This window comes from Pseudophryne corroboree, chromosome 5 (genome assembly GCF_028390025.1).
Source record: "Pseudophryne corroboree isolate aPseCor3 chromosome 5, aPseCor3.hap2, whole genome shotgun sequence".
In the NCBI taxonomy this organism is placed as follows: Eukaryota; Metazoa; Chordata; class Amphibia; order Anura; family Myobatrachidae; genus Pseudophryne; species Pseudophryne corroboree.
The window spans coordinates 190,100,328-190,112,743 of NC_086448.1; the positions used below are offsets into that span (position 1 = coordinate 190,100,328).

Consider the following 12,416-nt stretch of genomic DNA (forward strand, 5'->3'; position numbering starts at 1 on the left):
CTGTATCCTATCTGGCCTCATACATTTGTCCACTCTCAGCTTTAAGATTACTGTTAGGACCTTCTCCTCTGTAAATGTACTTGTTTCATTTTCCTGAATATCCCTGCAACTTAACTGTGGCCCCTTCCCCAATAATTATTAAGATGATCTGCTATTACATTGTCTCCCTTAACAAGACTCCCAGTCTCTGTCATTAGTTTTATTATTCCTCCTTTTGTTTTGCTCCTTTCGCTTATATACCTAAAAAAAGTTTTGCCTCCTTTAACCACTGACTGGGCCATTTTCTCCTCAGCTTGTGCCTTTGCACATCTGATTACCTTCTTAGTCTCCTTCTGTCTAACAAGATATATCGCTTTGTCTTCATTATTTTTTGTCTGCTTATATAAAAGCCATCTTTCTCTTACATCCTAGAGGATGCTGGGGTCCATTTTAGTACCATGGGGTATAGACGGTTCCGCAGGAGCCTTCGGCACTTTAAGACTTTTTAACAGTGTGAACTGGCTCCTCCCTCTATGCCCCTCCTCCAGACCTCAGTTTAGAAAATGTGCCCGGGAGACTGGATGCACACCAGTGGAGCTCTACAGAGTTCTGCTGGAAAATACTTTGTTAGGTTTTTTATTTTACAGAGAAGCTGCTGGCAACAGCTCCCCTGCTTCATGGGACTTAGGGGGGGAAGTAGGAAGCAACTTCTCCATTAGTTCAATGGCTCTGCTTCCGCTGACAGGACACCATTAGCTACTGAAGGGTACTGAACACAGCCCTTGCCTGGCTGCTGCTCACTCCCACAGCACTGCCGCCACCCTCTAACAGAACCAGAAGTCAGAAGGCTGGTGAGTATATATCGGAGACCTGCAGAGAGGGGATCCTCCGGTCATCATGGTGGCATAAAGGTACCAGCGCAGTGCGGGACGCTGCGCACAAACATGTCTCTCAGCACAGGGTGCAGAGCGCGTGGGGGCGCGCTCTGGGGGACATGGCGAAATCCTTACTCTCACTGGCATAACAGTACACACATGGGAGCTGGTGTACATACCCCTGCCAGTATAAATATTGTATTTACTGAGGCTGAACCGCGCCATTACAGTTGCCGGGGCTTCTCTTCAGACTTGCTAGTAACACTCAATTGGCGCCATTTTCTCCTCAAAGAGATGCCGGAGCGCTGATCCTGAATGCTGTTTCTCCTCACACATCGCTGATACAAGTACCAGGGTGTTACAGAAGGGAAGGGGAGCACATAGTGTGTTGAGGTCTGCGGACTTCATATTGGATAAAAGCGCTGTGATTGTATATATAAATGTATATATATATATATATATATATATATTTCTTGTATGCAATACATTTAGGGCGCGTGGTGTGGACTGGCAATTCCCTCTGGGTCCTCAATAGAGTGGCGTAACTAGGGGTCCGCAGCCACTGCGCTCACTTGGGGGAGCGCAGGGCTGCGGGGCGCCCTAGCCGCCACTGATCTCTGCTGTGAAGGAGAATGAAGTGCCCATTCGTGAGCTCTGATTGGCTCACGAACCGGCACTGCATTTAACAGACACGCCGGAGACGCAGGAGGGACACAGGAGAGGCGCGCACTGTGCCCTCCGTGTCCCTCCTTCACAAAACAGAGGGGGAGCGGGGGGGAGTTGTACCTGGCACTGGGGGAGCATATTTGGCACTGGGGGAGAGGGAGCATATTTGGCACTTGGGGGGCGGGGGGCGCATATGTGGCACTGGGGGAGGATTTTTGGCACTGGGAAGGGGGCATATTTGGCATTGGGGGCATGTGTGTACCTGGCACTGTGTGGGAATATCTGGCACTGGGGGCATATGTGGCACTGGGAGCACAGCCCTAGCAACAAGCATTACCCCCTAGCAACGAGCATGACACCCAGTGCATGAAACCCCTGGCAACGAGCATGACACCCAGTGCATGAAACTCCTGGCAACGAGCATAACACCCTGAGCATGAAAACCCCTGGCACCGTGCATGGAAACAAGAGCATGAAACCCCTGGCAACGAGCAGGTAATTTAAAAGTAATTAGAAGCCTTACTGTAGGACTTAATGTGTAATGGGCATTGCGGTGTGTGGCATAATGTATAACGGACATTGCGGGGTGTGTCATAATGTGTCACAGGCATTACGGTGTGTGGCATACTATATCACGGGCATTGTGGTATGTGGTATAATGTCTCAGGGGCATTGCAGAGTGGCATAATGTATAGCGGGCATTGCAGTGTGTGGCATAGGGTATAACGGGCATTGCGGTATGTGTCACAGGCATTACGGCAGAGCTGGCCAAACCAGTCCTCGAGATCTACCAACAGTTCACATTTTCCAGACCACCTAGCTGGTGCACAGGTGTAGTCATTACTAATTAAGATGTGCTGCATTCATTCCTAACTGACAATTCTACAGATCTCCAGGAGGCCTGGAAAACATGAACTGTTGGTAGATCTTGAGGACCGGTTTGGCCAGCCCTGCATTACGGTGTGTGGCATACTATATCACGGGCATTGTGGTACGTGGTATAATGTCTCAGGGGCATTGCAGTGTGGCATAATGTATAACGGGCATTGCGGTGTGTGGCATAGGGTATAACGGGCATTGCGGTATGTGTCACAGGCATTACGGTGTGTGGCATACTATATCACGGGCATTGTGGTATGTGGTATAATGTCTCAGGGGCATTGCAGTGTGGCATAATGTATAACGGGCATTGTGGTGTGTGGCATAGGGTATAACGGGCATTGCGGTACGTGTCACAGGCATTACGGTGTGTAGCATACTATATCACGGGCATTGTGGTATGTGGTATAATGTCTCAGGGGCATTGCAGTGTGGCATAATGTATAACGGGTATTGCGGTATGTGGCATAGGGTCTAGCGGGCATTGCGGTATGTGTCACAGGCATTACGGTGTGTGGCATACTATATCACGGGCATTTTGGTATGTGGTATAATGTCTCAGAGTCATTGCGGTGTGTGTCATAATGTGTCACAGGCATTGTATGTGCTATAATGTATCACAAACATTGCAGTGTGTGGCATAATGTATCAAGGACATTGCAGTGTGTGTCATAATGTGTCACAGGCATTGTATGTGCTATAATGTATCAGGGGCATTGCAGTGTGTAGCATAATGTATAACGGGCATTGCGATTCCTGTCATAATGTGTCACAAGCATTATGGTGTGTGGCATAATGTGTCGGGGGCATTATGGTGTGTGCATATTGTGTCATGTGCATTATTGTGTGTGGCATAATGTCTAAGGGCCATTGCAGTATGTGGCATAATATATACTGGGCATTACTATAAGGAGGAAAAATGACAAATAATGTAAGATGCATGAATCAGGATTTTTCTTTCCTGTGGTGGCCAACGTCTAAGCGTGCAGGTCGCAAAACTGGGGTATAAGGTAGTCTTTTCATGCAATGCCACGCCCCTTTATGCAAAGCCACGCCCATTTCAACAAAGCCATGCGCGCAGATTCATCGCTTTCCTAGTGCCAATTATGGGGGGATGGGGGGCACCAGATAATTTTTTGGCTTGGGGGAGAAAAATTTCTAGTTACGTCACTGCCCCAATATCTCCCCTCTGTGTGAGTGATGTGACCGTACAGGTGTGTACCATGTCTAGAGAAAGTTCTTCCTCAGAGGAACCCATTTTGGAGGCACAAGAGTGTTCTGAGTATGTGTGGGTGAGAAAGCTGCACAGTAATATGTCTAAGCTGGCAAAGAAATTCTCTGAGTCTGAACAACAGACAAAGTATTGGAGACAATCTGTGGAGGATGCACTGTTTGCTGATTCCTCCACGTCATCCACTCGGGACCCCTTCAGTTCCCAGAAAAGGTCTCTGGCCCAAATTATGCAAAGGGACACTGACACAAATTCCGACACTGAGGTCGACACTGGGGATTTGAGGGGGGTAGACCCCAAACTGGCTAAGAGCATTCAATGTATATTAGTCGCTATAAAAGAGGTGTTAGAATTTACTGACACAACACCTGCACCTGAGGAAAAATATTATTTTAAATTAAATAAAAAACAAATAGTGACCTTTCCTCCGTCTAAGGACTTAAATGCATTCTTTGAGGAATCCTGGGCTAACCCGGAAAAGAAGTTTGCTATTCCTAGAAGGTTGCGGGTAGCGTACCCTTTCCCTGAAGATGGCAGGCGTAAGTGGGAATCGCCCCCAATGGTAGACACCTCAGTCTCTAGGTTGTTGAAGACAATCATTTTACCTGCCCCAGGGTCAGCTTCATTAAAAGAACCTGCTGGCCGCAAATTAGAGATGACTTTAAAGTCCATCTATATTGCTACGGGTACGTTACTCAGGCCCACAATTGCTTCTGCGTGGGTAGGTAACGCAGTAGAAAAGTGGGCAGAAAACTTGATTGTTAATATTGACATGGTCGATAAAGATGATATGCTTTTAATTTTAGGTCATATCAAAGATTCTGCAGGTTACTTAGTTGAGGCTATGAAGGACGTTGGCTTACTGGGCTCAAGGGCCTCTGCTATGGCGATTTCAGCCCGCAGGGCACTCTGGATCCGCCAGTAGAATGCTGACGCAGAATCCAAAAGAAATATTGAGGCGCTTCCCTACAATGGTGAGGCCCTCTTCGGTGAGAAGCTGGATGCCAAGATATCAACTACTACATCTGTCAAATCAGCATTTCTGCCGTCGGCAGCTGCACCAGCTAAAAAAAAAAAAAAAAAGTATATCATTCTCATACTATACAGTCCTTTTGGCCCAACAAGTACAAAAAGGCTAAGAGTACCCCTTTTTCACAGGAAAAGGGAGAGGAAGAGGTAGAAAACCTACAACACCATCAGGTTCCCAGGAGCAGAAGTCAGCAACTACTTCTGCAAAAGCCACAGCATGACGCTGGGGCTCCCCTGCGGGAGTGCGATCGGGTGGGGGCACGTCTACTATTTTTCAGCCAGGTCTGGGTTCACTCAGATCTGGATCCTTGGATATTACAGATAGTATTACATGGTTACAGGTTGGAATTTCAAGACCTTCCCCATGCCGATTTTTCAAATCAGCCTTGCCAGTTTCTGCTCAGGACAGCACAAATGTCCTGAACGCAATACACAAATTATGTCAAGACAAAGTAATTTCCTTGGTTCCTGTCGAACAAAAGAACCAAGGCTTTTATTCAAGCCTGTTTGTGGTACCGAAGCCGGATGGCTCGGTCAGACTGATTTTAAACCTAAAATCTCTGAATCTTTTTTTGAAAAGGTTCAAATTCAAGATGGAGTCCTTGAGGGCGGTGATTTCCAGCTTGGAGGAAAAGGAATTTCTGGTGTCAGTGGACATTAAGGATGCTTACTTGCATGTCCCCATTTACCCGCCACATCAAGCATACCAGAGGATTGCGGTTCAAGATTGTCACTACCAATTCCAAACATTACCGTTCGGGCTCTCCACGGCTCTGAGACTATTCACCAAGGTGATGGCGGAGATGATGGTTCTCTTTCACAAGCAAGGAGTCAACATAATTCCATACTTGGACGATCTCCTCATAAAAGCGAGATCCAGGGACAAGCTACTCCAGAACATAGTATTATCCCTGAAGGTACTTCAACAGCATGCTTGGATCATCAACTTTCCAAAATCTCAGTTGGAACCGATGATGAGGTTATCATTTCTGGGAATGATACTGGACACCGAGGTACAGAGAGTATTTCTACTGGTGGAAAAGGCTCAGGAGATCCAGAGCATGGTCAAACAAATTTTGAGACCACGAAGAGTATCAATTCATCAGTGCATTCGCCTGTTGGGGAAAATGGTAGCAGCTTACGAGGCGCTACAATATGGCCGATTCCATGCCAGAGTCTTCCAGTGGGACCTACTGGACAAGTGGTCCGGATCGCATCTCCACATGCATCAAAGAATAATCTTGTCAGCGAAAGCCAGAATTTTGCTACTGTGGTGGCTACAAATTTCTCACCTCCTGGAGGGACGCAGGTTCGGGATTCAGGCCTGGATACTGGTAACCACAGATGCAAGTCTCCGAGGATGGGGAGCAGTCACGCAAGGCGAAAGCTTCCAAGGAAGATGGTCAAGTCAAGAAACTCTTCTTCACATAAACATTCTGGAATTGAGAGCTGTGTACAACAGTCTTCATTAAGCGGCACACCTTCTTCAAGGTAGTCCCATACAGATCCAGTCAAACAATGTAACGGCAGTAAGCTTACATAAACCGTCAAGGCGGAACAAAAAGCAGAGCGTCAATGGCAGAGGTGACAAAGATACTCCTCTGGGCAGAAAGGCATGCAAAAGCTCTGTCGGCGATTTTCATTCCGGGAGTGGACAACTGGGAAGCAGACTTCCTCAGCAGACATGATCTCCATCCAGGAGAATGGGGCCTCCACCCAGAAGTCTTTGCGGAGGTAGCAAGTCGTTGGGGTGTTCCTCAAGTGGATATGATGGCATCACACCTCAACAAAAGGCTTCAGAAATATTGTTCCAGGTCGAGAGACCCACAAGCAATAGCAGTGGATGCACTGGTGACCCAGTGGGTGTTTCAGTCGGTGTATCTATTCCCTCCACTTCCACTAATTCCAAAAGTTCTCAAGATCATCAGAAGAACAAAGGTTTGAGCAATCCTCATTGCTCCAGACTGGCCAAGGAGGGCTTGGTATCCAGAACTTCAAGAGTTATTACTGGAAGATCCTCAGCCTCTTCCTCTTCGCGAGGACCTGCTTCAGCAGGGGCCGTTAGTTTATCAGGACTTACCGCGGTTGCGTTTGACGGCATGGCTGTTGAGCGCCAGATCCTAGCCAGTAAAGGTATTCCAAATGAAGTCATTCCCACACTTATTCTGGCCAGGAAAGGGGTAACGTCCAAACAGTACCATCGTATTTGGAGAAAATATGTAACTTGGTGTGAATCCAAGAAGTCTCCTGCGGTTGAGTTTCAATTAGGACGACTTTTCCTATTTCTACAGGCGGGTGTGGATGCTGGATTGAGATTAGGATCTATCAAGGTCCAAATTTCGGCTTTGTCTGTTTTCTTTCAGAAAGTTGGCTTCCCTTCCTGAGGTCCAGACGTTCGTGAAGAGGGTTCTGCGCATCCAACCTCCCTTTGTGCCTCCTGCGGCGCCATGGGATCTTAACGTGGTGCTGCAGTTCCTTAAATCGGACTGGTTTGAGTCTCTGCAAGAGGTGGTGTTGAAGTTTCTCACTTGGAAAGTGGTCATGCTGTTGGCCTTGGCCTCAGGCATACGAGTGTCTGAGTTAGGTGCTCTGTCACACAAGAGTCCTTATTTAATATTTCATGAAGATAGGGCTGAACTGAGAACACGTCAGCACTTTCTTCCGAAAGTTGGGTCTTTTTTCCCATATTAACCAACCTGTGGTGGTGCCATTGGCTTCTGACACCTCAGCCGTTTCAAAGTCCTTGGATGTCATCAGAGCGTTGAGGACTTATGTTTCAAGAATGGCTCGGATAAGGAAAACAGAATCTTTGTTTGTCCTTTATGATCCCAACAAGATTGGGTGTCCTGCTTCTAAGCAGACTATGGTGCGCTGGATCAGGGGTACCATTCAGCATGCTCATTCCACGGCAGGATTGCCGTTACCGACTTAGGTAAAGGCCCACTCTACAAGGAAAGTGGGTTCGTCCTGGGCGGCTGCCCGGGGTGTCTCGGCATTGCAGATCTGCCGAGCTGCTACTTGGTCAGGTGCAAACATGTTTGCTAAGTTTTATAAGTTTGACACCTTGGCTACTGACGACCTTAAATTTGGTCAGTCAGTTCTGCAGGAACATTAGCACTTTCCCGCCCGTACTGGCAGCTTTGGTACATCCCCATGGTACTAAAATGGACCCCAGCATCCTCTAGGACGTAAGAGAAAATAGGATTTTAATTACCTGCCGGTAAATCCTTTTCTCGTAGTCCGTAGAGGATGCTGGGCGCCTGCCCAGTGCTAATTTTCCTGCAGGATTGCGTTTATCTTTTTACACAATTTCTCATGTGTTAAGACGTTTTACAGCGGTTGCTGTAGCTTTATGCATGCACGTTTGCATGGGTTATGTTAAAGGCCATGTTAGGCGGCATGTTTTGTTGTATGGTGTGAGCTGGTGTGAATCTCACCACTAGTTTAATATTAATTCTTCTCTCGAAGTTGTCTGTCTCCTCGGGCACAGTTCCTATACTGAGGTCTGGAGGAGGGGCATAGAGGGAGGAGCCAGTTCACACTGTTAAAAGTCTTAAAGTGCCGAAGGCTCCTGCGGAACCGTCTATACCCCATGGTACAAACATGGACCCCAGCATCCTCTACGGACTACGAGAAAAGGATTTACCGGCAGGTAATTAAAATCCTATTTTTTCGCTTTCACAATATTTGCTACTTCTTTCACAAACCACACTGGCTTCCTTTTCCTTGTGGTTTTCCTAACACTTTTGATACAAAGGTGTGTTGCATTTAATATTGCACTTTTTAATGTTTCCCACCTCTCCAGCACTGCTTCCAAATTCCTCCACTCTGCCAAAGAATTGCTTACACATTTTCCTATCCCTACAAAATCAGCCTTCCTAAAATCCAACACCTTTGTTTTTGTATGGGATGAGTCTTGTGAGAACTAACCACAGATGATGTGGAGATCAGGGCTCTGTGGGGGCCATAACATCGCTTCCAGGAATCCTTGTTCTTCTTTACGCTGACGATATTTCTTAATGACATTGGCTGTATGTTTGAAGTCGTCCTGCTGCAGAATAAATTTGGAGCCAATCAGCAGCCCCAAACTTGCAATGAATCTCCACCATGCTTCACTGTTGCCTGCAGACACTTATTATTGTACCCAGTGTCGGACTGGGGCATGAAGGGCCCGCCGGGGAAATGCAGTGGTAGGGGCCCATGTTTAAGGATGTGGCCAGTCTCCAGTGGGGGTGTGGCCAGCCACCACAGAGGTTTGGTGAACTATTAAAAATTGCATGGTCCGTGCCCTTTTATAAATATATATACATTATATACAGAAGCAGATCTTGCTACGGGCACGCAAGATTTTTGCCCGGGGCGCCGCCTTCTGGAGGATGCCGCCGCCGTCTGGAGGGTGCCGCCGCCGTGGTAAGATCCACTACTGGTGCGAACGCTTGTGCAGCCGTGCTATGCATAAAAAGTTTTGTGCAGAAGTAGACTAGGGTAAGAGTTACTCACCCTGTGCGATCACTTCAGCGTTGCAGGTCCTGGAATTGACGTCAGACATCCGCCCTCCAAATGCCTCGACACGCCTGCGTTTGGATCTCCACGCCCCAAACACGGTGAGTTGGTGCTCGGATCCGCCTTCCTCTTGTCAATTTTCTTGCGGTCGCTGCTGTGACCGCTTTCTTCATTAGAGGCGTCGCTGTCCGGCAACGCAACGGCACACCTGTGCAATGCGGCCGCCGTGCATGCGCAGTTCCAACCTGATCGCATGGCTGCAAAGAAGCGCAGCGTGCGATCGGGTCGGAATGACCCCCTTAGTGTCCTCTTCTTTGGGCCTCCCCAGCACCGAGCACTTCAGGGATTTTTTTTTACGTTTTTACTCACAGATTGCAGAGCAGGTAAAAATAAAAAAGAATAATAATAATAATTCAAGGAAAGTAACATTTAGGGTATAATATGGTAGATATTTTGATCAAATAGTCAATTTTTTTTTTCACAGTTGATGTAAAATGTCCACTGCAGTGGATGTCATGCAATATAAGGACAATACTGAGTGCAAGGCTTATCATGACATGTATGCCTAACCTAAATATTTTCCTCATACAGTATAATAGCCATATATGCCAGTTTTGACAGCTGATAGCCTTATACAGTATGTATCATTACTGCATATATAATTTTTTAAAATTGTAATTGATTCTCAAATTATTATCATTAACAGCAGCTGTAGTAGTAGTGGCGGATGCTATATTAGTATTAATATTGTTTTTGTTGTCTCCAGACATCAAAAGCATCTAACAATAGGGTTGGGTACAGGGCAGTATAACATGCACATGGTGGGGAGTGGATCTCATGTGTGTGGCCATGTACCCTCCTTTGACACAAAAACACGAGATGGTATATTCGGGTGTTCATTCACTTTCTTGACATGACTTGGCTGCTGTATTGATTTGCTGTGGCTGTAACATTGAATGTCTGGATTCAATGACAGGTATCAGTTGGATTTCAATGCATCCATTGCTTGAGCATTGATCAATGGAGCAATGTTGAAGAGGAAGACCAAGCGAGACACCACCTCCGTTAAATCGCAAAGTCATGTCAATGGCATCCCCTAAAATCAGGTTCAGTGTGGGAAATCACTGGGCAAAGTTTATGGATGCAAAACATGCTAACAGGTGCCACAATGCATTTTGCACAGATACAACTAAGTACATCTGCATGTATAAAAATTTATTAGTTTCACCTTAAGAGGATTTTTTTGTTTCTAAAGAAAACTATAGAAAGCATTTTTTCATTTTACATTACTTTTTTGCAAGAAAAAATGAAAAACTAAACTTTCTTGGCTATAATACTGTTATGATAATGATAATAGGGCATTTTTTTATATATCACAGGTGGATGATGTCCACTTAAGTGGACACATGTATAACTTCTCTATTTTTATAAAGATTCATTTTGTGGATTTTTATAAGCCCTGAAATCTTGCATTAGGCTATCATAATTCATGCATGGAAGGGATAAATATACCAAACCTGTATTTTTAATTGTCTAGGCATTATTTAAATACACATGAAAAAAATTATTAATTTTACTCTATTTGCTCTCATTCAACTCAGAAGAAATGATTATAGATAATACAATGTAATTAATCAGACTCTGTTGTTTCATTTAAATATATTTAGTAGTCTTTTTACATACTGTAGGGTCTATGTACTAAACTTTGGAGCGAGATAAAGTGGATGGACATAAAGTGCCAACCAACCAGCTCCTAACTGTCATTTTTCAAACACAGCCTGTAACAGGGCAGTTAGGAGCTGATTGGCTGGTTCATTATCTCCGTCCAATTTACTACTCTCCAAGGCTTAGTACATAGACTACTTTAAATGTTACTGCCATGGTAATACTTTACTTCAGTAATCCAGTTGTTACCATCATGGGGTATATGTATGAAGTACTGATAAGAGTGGAGAAGCAAGCCAGTGGAGAAGTGTGCCATGGCAACCAATCAGCTAGTACGTATAATGTTATAGAATTAACTTTATAAATGGTAACTTCAAAGCTGATTGGATATAATGGCACACTTCTCCACTGGCTCATTCTCCACTCTAATTACTGCTTCATACATCTAGCCCATTTATTTTAGCATAGTTAAGGTTAAAATGTGACACGATCAGCTGAGAGAACTATGGAATTAAATGAGGAGGAAATCATATTACATTTTTTCCTGTAAGGCAAATATTAATTTGAAACCTGTAATGATTGATTTGTTCTAACGGTTGCTTAGATGTACAGTGTGTCTAGACAAGGAAGGGAAAATACAGATAATACTCACAGTATGATTTCCAAACTGGAGGCTGGTATTCCTCTGCATCTAGAACACAAAAGAATCAATCCATTACTTGACTGTGTCGGGAATTGAGCGGATTATCAAAATCATGGTTTTCGTGTGGGAATTGCTTCTAGGAGTACAGACATTTTTATAAGACAAACATTGCTATCACCAGATGGAAAACCAGAAAGCATAAAAAATCAAATAAAGCAATGACATTGTGGCCCCTCTCTGTAAAACCTCTATTCTGTGAGAAACTCAGTTTCTCACGGCCACAATAACAAAACAAAACCACTGTTACAAATTTGCAGTTTACTATTTCAGCCATGTAGTCTTTTTTTGGGGGGGGATAGTACACAACCCCCCCAAATTTTAAATATCCAATGCTAACGCATCACATATAATTTAAGTTCCTCTCTTAGCATACCCTCACTGGGCCAGTACCATTCTCAAACAGATCACTGGAAAGACAACACCGCCAGAAGCAAGAATGGTGTGGCAAGACTGCCTCAGAGAAACCAGAGAATATCTCTTGGGTACAGGGTTTAAGGCACTAGGCCGCCTGAACCCCGAGCATCACTCACCCTGTACCCATTATATATACACACCCTAAACCACACCATGATTGATATGCTGCGGCAGTGTGTAGGCAGGGGCCGTAACAGTAAACGTTTTACAAAAGGGGGAGTATATCGGCCATGTTTTGCAGGCGTGCCGTATCCTAAACCGATTTTGTGGCATCTGCTGCGTGATTGCACAGGAAATCCTGAGTAACCCAAGGGTTACTCAGATGTCCAATGTTCTTGCAGACGATCCAATGAGGCGTCTTTGGGCGCAGCAGCGCATTACAGAATCTGTCAGAAAGCGTATATTTGCACAAGATGCAGCTTTTATGTAAACTGCGTCCACCTCTGAATTAGCCAATATGTTATTGAGAAAT

General features: G+C 45.3%; 1 protein-coding gene across 3 annotated transcripts in view; it reads right to left on the bottom strand.

Moving 5' to 3' along the window:
* CHN2 (chimerin 2) overlaps positions 1–12,416 on the bottom strand; it is a 568,891-nt gene that overhangs the window by 389,422 nt on the left and 167,053 nt on the right. For all 3 annotated transcript variants that reach the window (XM_063921963.1, XM_063921964.1, XM_063921965.1), the window contains exon 2: positions 11,480–11,518. In XM_063921963.1, the coding sequence (XP_063778033.1) occupies positions 11,480–11,518 (39 nt within the window). The remainder of the gene's footprint in view (positions 1–11,479; positions 11,519–12,416) is intronic.